Raw genomic sequence first — 17,483 nt, 5'->3', positions numbered from 1 at the left:
TACTAACTCAACCGGTGACATAATTTACATGGGTTTATGTAAAATCCGGCTATCAATATTCTTCAAATAATCATTTGAAACCAGTTAAATAACAACGCTGACTATGAATTGCTACAGTTTGCCGTGGCTAATTGGCTCGCTTTCTCAAAGATGACATCTGGAGCAAAGAAGCTAACAAATCCGAAGTAAGTGTTAAAAAATGTAAAGACAAGCCGTGTGGTATATAAGATGAATGCCGAATTAAAGACTGAATCGTAACAATGTTTGCCATTTACTTTATGTATTGAATTGTTTGTTTTTGCTTGCGTAGAACAAAGAAAACCTAAAGTTATAGGATTTTTCTATTGGATTTTGCACAAGTGTTTTTCGGTGTGTAAGTCCCAGGCTCTTGTAGTTAATTTTCCCACTTAAAATCAATCATTTTCAAATTGTCAGCTGTATTTTCGTTACCACATTTCTCACTACACATGCTCAACAATGCAATCAACACAAAAACGACACCGCCTGCCGTAAATTTAATTGAGTAATATGCGAGGTTTTACGGTAAAATTAGGCGGGACTAAACTTTAACCAGGAAGTTTATAACGCGGCTCCGTGTTTACACATGTTTGCAGGTTCACGTGGAGGAGATTTACGCTATTAAAATGTCTTCAAAGAAAAACAAAGGCAAGTCGAAGAAAGGAGGTGAAGGAGACAGTTCGCTGTTACTGAAGGAGGGCTCAGCTGACTCCTCCAACCTGCAGACATCTGGCCAAGAAGGAGGAAGCTGCAAAAGTTTGAACTCATTCACTGTCATCGATTTCATTGAAAAAGGTCAGACTTTGGAACATAAACACAAGTTTAACATGCTTTGACACAGTTATGTTATGTAAAGGCGCTCAGCAAATGAACCAGTATGATACTGAAGATCATTCATTGTCGCTGTTGCACTCAGAGATGCTGCTGGATGCTGAGATGCTGCACTCTGTAGGCAACTAAACAAAATAAAGTGTCATAGTTTTGTGTCTGCACTCAAGTAGATAATGATACCGATTATTAGTAATTAATGGAATAATTATTGGAAAAAGTCTTATCACGTTTTTTTCCCCATATCAGTTAATATCAATATTTATCACCATATACATAGAATCACTATTTTTGTCAAGCTTAAAGGTTCCCTCTGACTCCTAAGTGAGATATGAAGATATAATAACTTGTGATGCATGATAATGATTATTTCAACCGATACCGATAAACTGATAATTTCCAGCTTCTCGTGGCCGATAAGATACCGATAACGGATAATTTCCTTTAGTGTTTTTTATTACCTGAGGGTATGAAAGGCTGAGATGTGATGAGTACAGATTTATTTAATTTGTGCGTTTTCATCAAAAAAAAAATATTTTATAAGAAAATCATTTTCAAGAGCAAAATCAATTTCATTTTTATATTTTTGTTTTTTTCCCCTCTTATCTTCTTGTCAACTTGAATTGTACAAAAAAAAATGCTGAAAATGATTTTGTGTTTGAGTTCTAGTGGAACTATAGAGAGGAACATTCCCCAAAACGTCAGGAAGCAGCAGCTACAGAACAGTCCCTAAGTAACGGCTCTGCTGTGATCTCTGCATATTTGCATGTTGTTCTGCTTGTTGTTGGAAGGAATCAAACTTCAGATATCAGTTTATTCTTTAGCATAACCGAGCTGGAAACTCACTACACCTGAACTCAAACCGCATCCAGCGTGTCCTCTCATCATGTCCTCTCATCATGTCCCCATCACACACGGAGCAGAGGGAGGGAGGGGAGACAGCGGCTGCTTACACCGGTGTTCAGCTGTTACTGTAAGCAGCAAACATGCTGATAAATGACAGTATCAGGGCCGGGTCGAGACACTGACGTAGAATAAGAGCAGAGCGGACACCAGCGGAGACATCGGGGGAGACACTGGCATAGAATGAGAGCGGAGTGGACACTGGCAGAAACACAGACAGAGAATGAGAGCGAGCGGACACTCGGAGACAACGGCGGTGAATGAGCACTGAGCGGACATGGCTGTAATGCATCTATTGACTACGTTTCAGTCGAGGAAAAGTTATATTGTGATTGATGTTGTTTTTGTTTTATCGCCCAGCCTTACCAATAACTCATATTTGGAACCGATGTTCAGTTATACAATAAAAATGAAAATCTTCCCGTCAAAATTTAGAATTAGGAATATAATTAACTCCAACATAAAACTTTTTTTACATGCCTTTAGCAAGTGTTTAATCACAACAGAGACTTTCAGCATTGTATATAGCAAGTTCCCATTTGTTTTTTTTTTTAATAAAGTCAAGTGAAAATCTATATAAAAATTGAATAAAGAAAAGTAGCCCCCAGAGGTTTTACAAAGTAAAAGTTCCTCCAATGCTGAATTCATTTTATCTGCAATCATTAAAATAAAAAGGAAATACAAATAAGCAGCAGAATGCCGAATATCGGCCCCAATAATTCAGTCAGTCATTTTCTGTAACCGCTTGTCCTCGTAAGGGTCGCGGGGGGGCTGGAGCCAATCCCAGCTGTCATGGGGCAGAAGGCGGGGTACACCCTGGACAGGTCGCCAGACTATCGCAGGGCCGACGCATATAGACAGACGCTCACAGTCACACCTAAGGGCAATTTAGAGTCACCAATCAACCTGAGCTGCATGTCTTTGGACTGTGGGAGGAAGCCGGAGACCCCGGAGAGAACCCACGCAGACATGGGGAGGACATGCAAACTCCGCACAGAAGGGCCCCCGGCCCCAATAATTGTCCAGGATAAAGATTTTTAAAGTTGCTCATTGCATTTTTCCTGTATTTTTGAAAGAAATCAAGCCAATTAGCTCAAGATTCAAAGGGTTAGGTGAAGTCTGAATGTGGGACTTGTACTTCATATTGTTGTTTATTTTCCTCACAGCTGATGACAAAACACCCAAAAGCTGCAGATCCACTTTAGTCCAAATGAGCCTCAATTCAATGAAGTCTGCCGGCGTTTGCATCGGGAGACCGGTTCTTCTGTCAAGTCCAGCAGGACAAGAGGTGTCGTCTTCTCTTCTTCATCAGTTTCTGTGTCTCCGCTATTTTGTAAACAGTTGTATTGTTATTTTAAAGCTCCACTGACTAAAATACTTAGTGACTAATATTGTTTTGGGTTGTCATGCATGTATTCTGTCTCAAAGGTGTGTTTAGGCTGGCCAGTTGCCACATTTCCTGGTGGAAAAGTTGGTCTTCAGAAATGTGCTCAGAATAACCTCAGAGTGAAGTCAGGGGACGAGGTGACGCTGCACCCACTGACAGGCCCCGTGCTGCAGGCCGAGGAGGTGATTCTCTCCAACAGGTAACATTTATGTCTCTCTTAAGAGTGCAAATAATTTATTGAAATGTCATATTCACACTATGCTTCTTGTTATGCCTATTTTTTGTTATCAAAGTTTCTTATTTATAAGGCACACCTAGCTTAGACAAATAATGTAGATCGCAACAACGCTGTAAGAAATCATGAAGGTTGTAATTTTCCGTTTGTGTTCAAACTGTTTCACAGAGGCGTTGGTTCAGCTTTATTTTGGCAGATGTAGGTAATGGTGCTGTGAAAGTGTGTTACAGTATACAAAGAGGTGCTACAAATATTGGTCTGCCCCTTTTCATTAACCATTAAGGACCTTGTGGCGATTTCTTTTTTTTCATGTGTGTTTCTCTTTTTTGATAATTTGATAACAGCAAAAAAATGTGCCATTGAAACTCATTCACAGAAATTAAAACACACACAAAAAACACGCATTGTATCATTCTTTGGTGTCATTTTGGGCCTTTGCCTTAGAAAAGTTTTACTATTTTCCACCTTATGATGTAATTTTTAGCATATTTGGCATATGAAGAAAATACATGCTATTTCCACTGCATGCACCGTCATAATCAATGTTCCTGAAAATCACTGACGTGTCCCAGGCTGTGGTCATCGAAGAAAAAAAAATCTACATTACATGTGTTTTATTGAAAATAAATAATTTTTTTGTTTGTTTCTTTTATCTTTTTAATCTATAAGCATAGTGGCATCATGACAAAAAAGTGGCATTTAAAGAGTTAAAATTCTGAAAATAATGACTTTGATATTTCTGATAAAGTTCAATGTTGGTTAAAATGCACTCAGTGAAAGTAGAAAATCATATTAACCAATGATATTTTTTAAACCTTGATTTTGAAAAGTGCATTTTGTGCGCAGAGCAATACGAGTGTGTTAAAGCGGGTCCTCAGGGTTAATGATCTGGACTAAATATGCATATATCACAAACTTTTCACTGTCACTTTGCTTAGAAGTATCATAAAACTACACAGATTATTTTATCTATGAATATAGGCAGCCAGAAATTTAAATCCCAACATTAATAGCAGATGGAGTCATATGTGATAAAGTCGATGTAAAATGTACTAAAGTATGAAAAGTAATTTAAACCTCTGAAAAAGCCTTTATGTTGTGTATCTCAGGTAAAGGCTGCCATCTAGTGTTGTTATGTCTCAACTGCAGTGCGAATGCTAAACTGTGTCATCAATACTTATGTTGTCTAGATTTTATTATTTTTTATTTATTATTACACATCATGCACATGTTCAATATTCTACATACTTCTGTTTTTATATAACATATTATGACATATTTTGATTTTATCTGTTTAGATGATCTTTTTCATATTGTAACATGTTGTGATCTCTGCGATGCTGCTCTTGTAAAAGAGATTTTAATGTCAGTGGGGTGCTTTCCTGGTTAATTTATTGCATATGATGTGTGTAATATATCTGTATACTATATAATAGATTAAAAACATTATCAAAAGTGTAAAGTTTATTATAGTTGATCTCACATGCATCTAACTTTCATTTAGGTCAAAAGATGAAACGCTAGAGACAGATGAGTTCAAGAATTTCTTCCTGAGGTCTCTCGGTAAGTCACTCACTTCGTTACACTTTTGTATGCAGTGTTTTCACAATACTGGAATTTCTAGTTTATACCATGATGGGTTGTGTACCATCAACCATGCACCTTAGATTCCAGGACATGAATGTTTAACCCATTTGGAAAAAAAGCAATACTTCTTTCCAGGTTTTAAATAGCTGTTTATTTTCAGCTGTAGTCCAGACTGGAATAACTCTTTTGGTTTGTCTGTCTTGTGCCAGTTGGGAACATCATTTTGCCGGGAAACGTCATCCCTCTGACCTACTTTGGCCGGTCATGCAGCCTTCGCGTTGATGCCATAAGAAGGGAGGACGGCCTTACCATCCACAGACCGCTTCCTCCCCCAGGACTGAGCCCTGACCCGGAGGAGTCCTCCGTGATGAACTCTGTGCTGGACTCCACGTCAGCTGACCTCTCTCTGCAGCTCAGCCTGCTCACTGTGGATGACAACAGCGCTGACGGGGCACCAAGCACGCCGGGGGACACATCGGGGCCTGCAGCCAGCACCCCGCGCCGACCAGCCCACCTCTCTTCTCCCTCCTCACCCTCTGCTCCTTGCACCCCTTCCTACAACTCCCAGAATCCTCCTGCGCGGTCGGCAGAGCACGCTGTCTGTGTGGAGAGCTCGCTGAGCTCAGATCAGACAGAGCAAATCCCCACAGCTCCCCCTGATGGTTTCCTGAGTACTGACACCTTCTACTGCATCTCATCCTCCACTAAAGTCAGTTTCAGAGACCGAGCAGGGCTGCAGGATCCAGACACAGAAGCTAAAAGGTCAAAGGTCACATACAGCATGATTGGCGGACTCAGCAGTCAGTTGGATGTCATCAGAGAGACCATTGAGCTTCCTCTGAAACACCCTGAGTTGTTCTCCAACTATGGTCAGTCAGACAGCACATTTTTTGTCCCACATTCGTCTTTAAAATTTAAATCTCTAATTGCAAGCTGTTTTCTTTGCAGGGATCCCACCTCCCCGAGGAGTGCTTCTGTACGGTCCCCCGGGCACAGGGAAGACCATGATTGGACGAGCCATAGCCAATGAGGTCGGAGCTCACATGACAGTCATCAATGGCCCAGAGATCATGAGCAAGTACGGTCAAAGTTCTAAAAAAGGTCACTTTTAATGTGTAATGGGGATTGTATTAAATGTGGGCAACAGTATTATAACTCTGATTTGTGATCTGAAGTCATAATTAAATAGTTGCAGTTTAAACCTTTGAAACCTGAGCAAATGGACTTGATTTCCTTCAAACAACACAAGAAGAAGTTACATGTTATGAGTTACAAGAAAATTTCCTTAAATTTAGCTAAAAAGAAAAGAAAAACAGTTAATAAAAAAAGGTTAAAAAAATACAAGAAATTAATATATAAATAAAAAGTTAACAAGAAAATAATACTTTTAAATGCGGTTTTCAGTACATTTTCCCCTATTATTTTTACTATGATCTCATTGTATTTTATAAGAAAACTGACGTTTCTTATGTTTACATGAAGTACATGCAATAAAACAGCATAGTGCTGCTAATTTGTGGTTTTCATTATAAAGTATTTGGGTGTGTGCATCTGTACTTTTTCTGCACTTTTTAATGATACTCATAACCATGATAATTTTGGTCACTGTAATCAAAATGAGATTTTTCATACTGTTTCATTGTTATTCATGAGATCTGTTTCATTTGTGTTGTTGCAGATTTTATGGTGAGACAGAAGCGAGGCTGAGGCAAATATTCACTGAAGCATCTCAGAGGTAAACTTTGTGGTTTGTAGTCTAGCCCTTAGATTACCATCAGGGTCACTATCCTAGTGTGTATTCTGTTTATGCAAAACACCAAATTTACATCTATTTGTTGGACCTCTGTCTTTTAACATGTTTTTTTCTTGGCGTTTTTGTAATTTATTAATTTGTACTAAATGTTATTTGTAAAATTGCCTTTATTTTTCTTGTTCATATTAAAAGCACTGATCTTCTGATCTTACACATGAAGGCACCATACTGAGAGTACAAACAGTGCAGTACAACAATAAGTAAAAGTACAAGATTAATGTCCGTACAGTTTAAAATTAAACATCAAGCACTCTAAATTAAACAGAACTAATAAAAATTTGATTGATATTTTTTGTGATTTTTGAATCTTGCAGTCTTGTCTGTCATTTATAAGCATTGTAAAGAGTGCAAGTGTGTTTAACAGTTCTCACATTTTCACTTGATTTCCAGACAACCTGCGATAATCTTTATTGATGAGCTGGATGCTTTGTGCCCAAAGCGAGAAGGAGCACAGAATGAGGTGGAGAAACGAGTCGTTGCTTCTCTCCTGACTCTGATGGACGGGATTGGATCAGTAAGTGTACTTCTTACCCTTCAATCATAATACACCCTGACAGCTCATGATTCTTGGGTGACCCTGTTAAATCATGAGCAGACTGGCCTGATTTCTTTCAAAAACATGGGAAGCAGGCAATGAATAACTTACGAGGAAATTACCCTAAAATTGGCAAGACCAAAAAAAACCCGAATATTAGTTAAATAAAATAATAAGAATGTACATAAAAAAACATAATTATTGAATATATTATATTTACAGTAATTTTAAATATTGTTGGCGGTCAGTAGATGCACACAAATTCCATTGGTCTCTAAAATGTCAGCACAAATCTCCATCAAAAGCTCACGAAAAACTCTTTAAATGTCTTGTTTTGTCCAAGAAAGCCTTATTGTCTTGGTGCATGATTCAATGAAATTTGGAGTGCTACTTCTTATCAGTGCAGTTAAAATAACCCACATATCACTCACATAGTAACCCATTTTCCCCACATAATACACACATTCTTCTAATAGTACAAATATGAAATAATAACGGTGCCAAGATCCAAATATTCAGTTTACTATTAGAAAAAGAAAAAGAGGACTTGAATTTTTTTACATTTGGGACACTGGAGCTGCTGATTGTTTTTCTTTTGCCAGTTTTTCTTTCAAATGTCCAAAATGATGAATGGATTATGAAAATAGTCACTGATTAATATTCCGGCAGCCGACTAATCAAAAATCAACCACTTGTTTTAGCTCTACTTAAAAGTTATACACCTGGTGACAGCCGTTATTTTCTGTGCCACTCATCAGGATCTTTATTACTAGGAGGTCTGCTTTACATTGACCAGCGCTTGTTTTCAAACACACACGTGACTTTAGGCTCTCTGCAGCAGAACGTGGCTCTGTCCAGAAATGTCCTCATTGGAAATACAGATTATCATGCAGAAACCATCTCTGCATGCTGGACGCCCTTCAGACACTGTGGGCTGTGTCTCCGGGGTGTTGTTTGTCCTCGGAGCGTTCTGTCAGTGCCTGATGAGAAAAAAGATTACCCCCCCACACACACAGACACACACACACAGACAGACAGACACACACACACACCCAATAGGAGCCTGGGAAACCGATCACCTGAGGTTGCCATAGCCTGCCAATTTGGCATAAGTTTATCAGTAAAGTACATCTCCATGAGGCCAGGCAGAACAGAGCCGACATTTGGATCGGTGATATTACACAGATACACCTACACCCTGCCGGCTCCCCGCTCCTGTCTGTTTTCCAGACCAGATGATCCGAGGCCATCAGCGCTGATTGGTTTGTGGAATGTGGAGAGAGCACTTCCTGCTCCTCGACATTCTTGCTTGCACTGTAATTTATTTGTGTTTCAATTCTCCCTGCAGTAATGAAAGGTGGAGAAAAAAAATCTCATCTTGCTCGCAGACCGCCCTGAGAAACAAAGGTCTGACACAAGTTTAACATCAGACCAGAATCAAATACTCTCTGACGTTTCGTGTATGAAAAATGACCGAACGGAGTCATAAATGCTTGATGATGAAGCTGAACACTGGGCTGATTTATTTTGCTCCTAGAAAGTTGATATTGATGACTCAAAGCAACAGTTCGCATCAGATTCCTGGTGCATATATTTGCCAACACAGTAGGCAATGTCCCGATCATGATCTTTTCCGTCAGCATGTCCTCTGTCACTGTCTGAGGAAGGCAATATAGGTGTAGATTATTCAGAATGGACAGTATAAATTAATTAATACAAACGGTATAAACCAGGAGGCTATATTTCATCTGTAGTCCCTTGGCCAAAGTGTTATACAAGGCTTCCTTAAAAGGACAAAGCAAAAGAACAAAGAAATAGGGTATACAATTTAAAACATGGTTTTAAACACATCAGCAAGAGAAAAGGGGGGATTGCAAACCTCACACAACTTCATACCACGGACGGGGAAAATGATTCAGCTTAACATCTTGGATAAAGTCATTTTTAGGCCTCACAACTTCCATGGTTAATGGGAGACCAAAACTGACTCTTTTTCCTGTCCTTCCAGGAGGGACACTCAGGTCAGCTGTTAGTCCTGGGGGCCACAAACCGGCCCCATGCCCTTGACCCCGCCCTGCGTCGACCAGGACGCTTTGACAAGGAGCTGGAGGTGCGTACCAACATACGCTACGGTGAAAAGACTGTCCTGTATCAGATATTTTTCAGCTTATTCCTCTGTTTCAAACCACCAGCGGCTATGTGTGTTTATCAGCACCCCCTTGTTTGCTTGTTGTGAATCCGTTTGGTAAAAGGTATTAATCTAGTGCACTTAAGTGTTAAAGTTTAAAGATATTTGCTGCTGGGTTGCAAGATCATTGATATCAATCACACTGCTAGAAATATCTCTGCCATGTGCCTTGAAGTACTTTATCCGCTTATGGTTTGGAGTTCCTTCTGGGGCTCCCCCACAATTACTTTGAGTGTAAATACAGGGTTGGTACGGTCATGCAAAACCTGGAAAGGTCATAGAATTTGTAAATGGCAATTTCCAGGCCGAGAAAAGTTTTGGAAAACTAAATATACTCTTAAGTTTTGGAAAAGTGATGGGATGTTTTTGAACAAACCTTCATAATAACACATGATGTGTTCAAAGACCTTAGAAATTTGAAAATCCAGCAATAGCTACATGTGTTGGTGTTTTTTTTGGATGATCTAAAAAATCAGTTTTTAAAGAAAGATAAGATAAATTTTGAAGGGAAAATAACCGCCATTTTTTTTAAATCACAAAAATTTTAAAGAAAAAAAATGGCATTTTTTTTTCTTTAAAAATCTACAAAAAAATTTTAAAGAAAAAGAAAAATCTATTAAAAAAACGCGAAAAGTTTAAGAAAAAAGGCTTACATTAAAAAGAAAAAAGCCAAAATACAGCCATTTGAAGTTTAATGCCCTCCCCCTAAGTCAAAATAAAAAAACACAAGTCCCTAAGATATATTTAAATATTTACTTCTTACCCTGTTTTTTTTAAATAATAAATATTTTTAAAAAGCTAATATATAGTAATGATAAAGCACCATTAAGGAGTATTGATAGTCATTTCAGAGAATTTATGGTCTTGAAAATTTGCTTCAAATTTATGGACAAGTCATGGAAATGTATTGGTAAAAATGTATGAACCCTGTAAACAAAACCATCTCTTCTGCAATTTATTGATTCTTTTATTTTATTTTTTTACTTCCTGGCGGCAGGTGGGTGTTCCTGGTGCTGCAGAGCGTGCAGATATTTTGCAGAGGCAGCTGAGTTTTGTACCGTGCAGCGCCACTACGGAGGAGGTGACGCAGCTGGCCGACGCCGCTCACGGATACGTAGGAGCAGACCTTGCAGCTGTTTGCAAAGAAGCAGGCAAGTGAACACTGTCCTACTGTTATGTAGAAAGTCAAAATGGTTAAAAAAACATGTTTCCTAGTGGCAGGCACCTGATGGCATCCAAAATCGTGCACATGACAGTCTGACTGTGGTCTGCAGTGTTTTTCTCTTCCCTCTTTTTTGGACCACATCATGTACAAAATGTCCCGGTAAGGCAGCAAAATATTGTTCCCAGAAATGCAACTATAGATTGTGACAGTCATAAATCTGTATCATAAAACTGCCACCGAAACCAAGAACATCCACAGCTACTCTCAAACCAGTTGTGCTGTCTTTTGCATCGATTTCCACTTCCCGAAACCAACATAATTTAGGAAACCAAAACAAAGTCGCGCATGCCAGTTGGCCCAAACATGCTCACCATCTTTTAGCAGTCTGGTTTGCCTCGTGGACTCAGGCACCCGACCAACGAACAAACAGCGTACGAACAACAGTTTGTTGTTGAGCTTTAGGTACATTTGACTCCACCTCTGCTTTGCCCAAAACCACAATTCCTGGTGACTTATTCCTTCCTAAATTAGTTTTTAACAGTTTTTTGAGATGTTTTCTCGGAGTGTCTGACACTGCTGCAGCCGCTTTGAACACTGAGGGTCAAACATGCTTTGATATTTGCCAAAGAGGAAGTTGTGAGCTTCTGTGGTATTAAGATCCCAGCGAGAGAAACCACTGAAACCACCACTTGTTGTGAAATTCCTTTGCCCCCTCACCCCTGATGCCACAAACCAATCCACCTCACATCCTGAGGACATGCATATTGGCTTCTATACAGTATGTGTGTATCTAAATGTGCTTGATTGTGGGGGTGTGTGGGATTGTACGAGCACATGCACATTTGTTTTTCTGTGTGTGACCCCGTATGCCTCCTGGGTGGTCCCGGCGCCTGGGGTACGTGGCATATTGCATTTCCAGCTGAGGAGGGAGCTGGGGCTGCTGTGCGGAAGCACTCCGGCGAAGAGCGTGATTTACTGTCCGCAAAGGGCCAGACGTGACTGGCAGTGTTTTCTGAGAAACCTCCTCGCGCCCCGGAGGGAGACAACAACCTCCCCAACCCCGTTTGACTCTGCTCGCTTCCCCCAAAAGTCTCCAAACCCAAAATCACTAAACAAACAGAGGCTCTCGCAAGTACGCCGCAGCAGAACTAACAGCTTCAAAATGCATTTAATGCTTTAATGCTTTACTTCTTTCTGTCGGCTCATTGATTCTAGAAATAAAGTGCAAATAAAATACAAACTGAGGTGAAATAGAATACAAATGAAGCTCTAAAAGTGTCGGCAGTGTGTTTTAAAATCTCCTGAAATCTACATGCAATGACATTAAAGGCTCACTGGAAGTCTGATTTTATACAATTGATAAGTTCAATTTGACAAATAAGCAAACGCTCTGACCTTAGGGGCCATCCATAGTGGGATCATTGGGTTTGATACATACAGATAGATAGATAGATAGATAGATAGATAGATAGATCAGCACATATTTGGGACATGTCAAGGATTTTAGGATTTCTAGGATATTTACGTGTTTCTAGGGATTTTTGGACATTTCTCTGTTTTGAGGACGTTTCTGGGATTTCGGACTGGACAGAGGTCCTACCTTTCATTAAAGGTAGGACCTCTGTCGGGGGTGCAGGGGATCCTCTATTGGCACTTTTTAAAAAAAAAACAAGCTCCATTTTGATGATTTTTTTCATGCACTCTGGCACCTTCTGTATACAAAATATATAAAAACATTTCCCAGTGAATCACTTTATTTTAATTGTGAATTAGATAATGGTTGGGGGGCCACCTGGCACCCTTTTGAGGGCCAGATTTGGCCCAAGGGATGTAAATTGAGTATCACTGGTGTACAGCAAAGATGACATTTTTTATGGGTTTGACAGCGAATTTGTGTGCGCCTAAGTGAGTTTTACTTATTTATAAGAATTCACACATTGTGCTGCCACATATTGCTGACATCCACAAAAACAGACACACACACACACACACATACCCAGTTGATATCTGTTTTTTCCTTCTTTGCTTTCATTGAAAGGAACAAAAGCCAAAGAGGCACAAAAACACATCAAGTAGGAACTGCAGTTGTTTCCTTCTGCTGCTGCAGGTAACAATGAGCTGCTGGGGGAACGTACACTCCGACGCACTGCTTCCTGAAAAATAAAAATGGGGGGACGATATAGCGACGGCTGCTTGGGTCACGCACAAGATCCCCACCTTGCACAGCTGCAGAGAGGCATGCACACATACACGATTCGATTTTAGATGCACGCACACACAAGCATTGTGGTGGGGGTTTCACATCCTGCCTTCAGTACAATACCAACCTGCTTATAGATCAGAGAGTATTTAAAGTCATTTTTCATCTCAGGAGAAAGGCAGAGGGAAGGATGACAAGGCCGAGTGGCTGAATTTTCTCTGTGTGTGTATTTTTTTTCTTTGTGAGCCCGTTTGCATGTGTATAAGAATAGATGGAAATCTTGATGTCATTCGGGAAGTTTTTGTTTGTCCAGTCCGAGTTGCACCGAGCCCCAGAAACAACTTCTTGACGACAGATGTGTTATATAATCAGCACGTAATTACACTTGATCACGGATCGGCCAGTTTCGAATGTAATGTAATGCACGCTCATACCAGATCTAGTAAAGTCTGTTTCATCGGGGTCACCTCAAATCCCCTTTAAGCTTCCACTGAGCACACAAATTATTAAGAAAATCTGCGCTTTACATCATGTGCACTGACCGAGGGAATCCAGGTTGAACACCATGATCCTTTAATGAAAGGTAGGATTTTTAAACCTGGAGAAAAAAAACAGGAGTGAGTCTCAGTTTTAGGGCATAATCATGAGTGGGTGTACTTTTTCTGTCAAAATACATTTGTTTGTTTGCTGGAAAACTAAAATTACGAATTTAATCAAATCTGATTTAAATAAAAAAAAATAAAATTAGGTCATTGTTCACTGATTAAATGATTATTGTTTTCCTAAAAGACATAAAGAGGGGTGACAATTTAAAGATAATGCCAGCATCTGTGTCCTAGTCCACATGTATTTGTGTATTTTTCAAAACAGGCTTTTTTCTCTTTCTTTCTCAAAAAAAAAAAAAAATATATATATCCACACAAGCATTTAAAGAAAAAAAACGTTCAAATGAAAACGCAGATATACACTGAAGTCAGAAGAAGAAGACGATGATGCCTTAAAAGGCTTCTGATTGTCAGCAACCAAAGAAACTATTCTCTCTCTCTCTCTATTATTGTTTAATTTTTTGAGATTTATAGTGTTCAGAATAGGTAATTCTCTCCTGTATATGACAAGATTTAGGAGGAAGTCCTAAAACAATTAAATGCATTTGAGTAGCAGATATGTTTTTTCTTACATTTTGGTGATCTGATCATTTTTGATCAAGGTTTATTTGCAAAAGAATATAATATCTGCAGTGCAACAACAAAGTTAAGTTACAGTAAAAGTAAACTGCATCACTGCTTCACTGCTGCAGGAAGAGAGGTCAGACACACTAATGATGAACTGTAATAACCTTTCATGAGGACCTCTAGTGGACAAATGTGATGTTGTGGGGAGCTAAACAGCCAAGCAGGGCTGCATGCAGTGAATGTAATGTCAGCCTGGAGGGCAGATGGTCTGACCTCCATTCAGACACACTCCTCTGAATTCTGCTCACACTCCTGGCCTCTTTAGCTGAAGAGAGAGTTCGTGTTTAAGTGTCGTTATTTTAACTTTCTAACTTCATTAACTGTCAAGATTCTACAAGTTAACCACCCACACTCAATTAAAGCACCTGCTTTTGTAAACGTCTTTTCAGTTGTGGATGTTGACCTTCTGTCAAAGAAACATAAAGTTTCAACATATCTGCTACATATCAACGTACTAATTTTACATACTGGCAGTTTGCAAAAACGTACAATAACAACATTTATTGTAGCAATTGGGTTGAACTGGCATTACTAAAATACATTTGATATTATTAAAGGGATATGAGTGATGAAAACTTTTTATTTCATGTATGTTTTTTTATTCATGCCTTTTTTTCACTTAAAGTAAGATAAGCAGTGAGGGAAAAAAAATCACAAATAGCGTATGTACACACTGAGGCGCTAACTTGCAACAAATTTAGTTTAGTTTATTTGCACACAAAAAAAACTGCAAAAAATCCAGATGAATTTTTAAAAAACAAAAAAGAGAGGTCAAGAAGCCAGAGGTTTATTCAAATGGACTCCCTCAACAACATGAAAACAAAAAACAACAGAAGTGAAGAACATTTTACAGAAAAATACAACAAAATCTAAATGAAAAAGCTGTAACCAGCCAGTCATTTCTACTCACAGCCATGGCCTCTTCAGCTGTACTGTAGAGAGATTTAGTGTTTGAGCGGCAAAATTTCTTTATTTTCAACTTTCTAATGTTATAAACTCTGAAGATTTTACATGTTAACCACTCGTAATCGTAGGAAATTAAACCACAAATCTTTGTAAACATTTTTTTGTCTGTGGGCGCTCACCCTCTATCAGACTCACTGCTCTGAACTTCATCTGTCTCAGTTACTGTGTCTAAGGTGGACATGGCTTTCATCATGGTTTCTCGCAGGTTGACAGATTTACGTACACATTAAGATGATCTGCTGGACTGTGTTAGTCACAGCCCAAAAATGTACAGCCTGCACGCCAGTAACTCTATTTATAAACCTTTCTGACAGCGTTCCTGCTGTATCTGATGTAGCTCCTCGTCACGTCATTCTGACTGGGCTTTATGTCAGACGTGTGTCAGCACGCACACAGTTACTGGACGGCCCGACGCAGATAGAGTCATTGTTGAAGTCATGTTTTATTGTTTGTTAGCTGCAGAGCTGCTGCACAGCGGCTCCACGTCTGATTCACACGGAGGAAACTATGTTGCTTTTCAGCTATTATGAGGTGCAAAGGAAGTTTGACACTTGGCTAATCGCAAATAGTATTGTTTTTTGTGATGTTTCCCGATTCAAACTGATAATCTGCTGATACAAGAAAGGATTTAAAGCACTGCAAATTGCAGAGATTTGTGACTCTGAGCTGCCTATAGTAAACTGACTTTATTGTTTTATTATAGAATTTAATCAAACATGATCGGCACAAGAGCCGTACTTGGCTTGGAGCCACTGTCACACTGAACCTGTGCTTCATGTCTTCATAGAAACAGCAGTGATTTTTTTTTTTTTTGCAAGAACTTGTGGTATTTCCAACTGCAATTATGCCTCCAAAAGCAGATGTTTATTGTTCCATATCTGTACAATGCAGTATCTGAGGGAATGCTGGCCTGTGACAAGTGGTCACAGACAGACAGACTCGAAAATGCAGATTCAGATCAGTTAAGAAAATTTTAGAAAGATAAAATCAAAGCTGGGTAGCTGATTCAAGCAGTCAAGAGACAACCAACAGTAAGTGTTGCTTTTTTTGCAGATTTCCTCTGATTAAACCACATAGGCACTGATTTCTGCTGATCTTACATCCCCCAAACGTTATATCGACCATGTTCCCAACTCAGCACAGATTATACTAAACAGCTCCTCATGATGAATCCCTCAAGGTGTTTTGTGTGGTATTGGAAGCTATCACACGGTTTGGTGGTGCCTCCCAGACTTCGGGCGTCTCTCTGTCGTCCTGTTGGCGTTCAACTGATCCCGGTGCGAGCAGATGACTCATTTCCACAGTCTAAACAGTGCAAATTGTGTGTGTGAGGGCGCACGTTTGTTTCGAGTGTTGTATGCGTGTGCGTGCTTGTTTGGTTTGTGCCACATCCGGACACACTGTTTACAAGCCTCTCTAAACAGGGGAAGCCCACTGGAACAAAAAGGGGCCAGTAAAATTGATTATGTGGAATAATAAACACACAACTCTGCACTCTGTCAGCTGAAAGCTTTTCGGTTTGTCGTCTTATTTGACGCCGAAGATCAGGCTCAATATATAACATCTCAGAGTTAGACTAAACGGTCTAAATGATTTACTCGGTAACCGTGCAAAGCGATCCGGCTAACACGCTCGAATCCTCTAAAGCTAAATACTAACGTCACTGAGTCGAAGCGAAGAAGAAAAATGGCGGCGAAAATGTGCAGAGTTTTGTGTGTTTGACATAAATTCTGCGGTAAAGGTCCAAATGGGTCCAAACACTGCTGAATGCTCGCTGATGTTTACAGCGGCAGCCTTGCCTTATAAAGTGTTTTCCCGACTCGTTTGTCCTTTTAAAGACACTTCAGGAATTTCAGGACAGGTCACATAAATATCAGTCGGATCAGCATGTGAAGTTTATTTGAGGCCTCTGTTTATAAAATCCGGAAATGTGCTGCTTGTACTCCTTAACCCCGGCACTTACCTTCACCCAGTGACAGATGTGTGTGTGCGCATGTGTGTGTGTTCTGTACTGGTGTGCATGTGTGTGTACGCCTGCACACGTTCTCCGCATGTTTGGAGTGTGTCAGCACATGTATTTGTCTTTGTCATCTCTGTGTGTTTGTGTGTGTGTGTGTGTGTGTGTGTGTGTGTGTACGCACTTTAAGAGCACATATTATTGCGGTGTTTCAGCTCCGGGAACAGATGTTTGGTATTGTAAATACAGGTGCAAAGAGTGTTCCGGAAGCCCCGGCGAGTAATGAAAACGTTCCTGCGGTTTCGTAATGGTGTAATGCCCAAAGTATTTCACAATTCATCTGAGGACAGCGTCGCAGGAGAGCTGGCGGCTCCAGCTCGTGGGTGTTGGATGCAGCGCTGCACAGTGCAGCGTAACGCTACACAGACCTGATTCGTCCCTGTTGAAAAGTGGAATGCTCTGCTGAGGT

The 17,483-nt window shown here is 39.8% G+C and overlaps 1 protein-coding gene across 2 annotated transcripts in view; it reads left to right on the top strand.

Annotated features, from left to right (window-relative positions):
* Window positions 1-17,483, top strand: part of afg2a (AAA ATPase AFG2A) — a 141,227-nt gene that overhangs the window by 370 nt on the left and 123,374 nt on the right. Inside the window, exons 1-11 of one of the 2 annotated variants that reach the window (XM_088080775.1) lie at window positions 33-185; window positions 615-813; window positions 2,916-3,037; window positions 3,178-3,335; window positions 4,876-4,934; window positions 5,168-5,827; window positions 5,907-6,036; window positions 6,637-6,693; window positions 7,162-7,285; window positions 9,315-9,416; window positions 10,492-10,645. In XM_088080775.1, the coding sequence (XP_087936901.1) occupies window positions 645-813; window positions 2,916-3,037; window positions 3,178-3,335; window positions 4,876-4,934; window positions 5,168-5,827; window positions 5,907-6,036; window positions 6,637-6,693; window positions 7,162-7,285; window positions 9,315-9,416; window positions 10,492-10,645 (1,735 nt within the window). In that variant the 5' untranslated portion in view covers window positions 33-185; window positions 615-644. Of the gene's footprint in view, window positions 1-32; window positions 186-614; window positions 814-2,915; window positions 3,038-3,177; window positions 3,336-4,875; window positions 4,935-5,167; window positions 5,828-5,906; window positions 6,037-6,636; window positions 6,694-7,161; window positions 7,286-9,314; window positions 9,417-10,491; window positions 10,646-17,483 lie in introns of those variants that run through there. The other variant, XM_042492953.2, reaches the window with a different exon arrangement.

The sequence above is a fragment of the Plectropomus leopardus genome, chromosome 8 (assembly GCF_026936395.1).
Source record: "Plectropomus leopardus strain MGB_pleo_1.0 chromosome 8, ASM2693639v1, whole genome shotgun sequence".
Lineage (NCBI taxonomy): Eukaryota > Metazoa > Chordata > Actinopteri > Perciformes > Serranidae > Plectropomus > Plectropomus leopardus.
The sequence above is the reverse complement of the archived record's forward strand: the minus strand, read 5'-3'. Positions and strand labels throughout refer to the sequence as shown.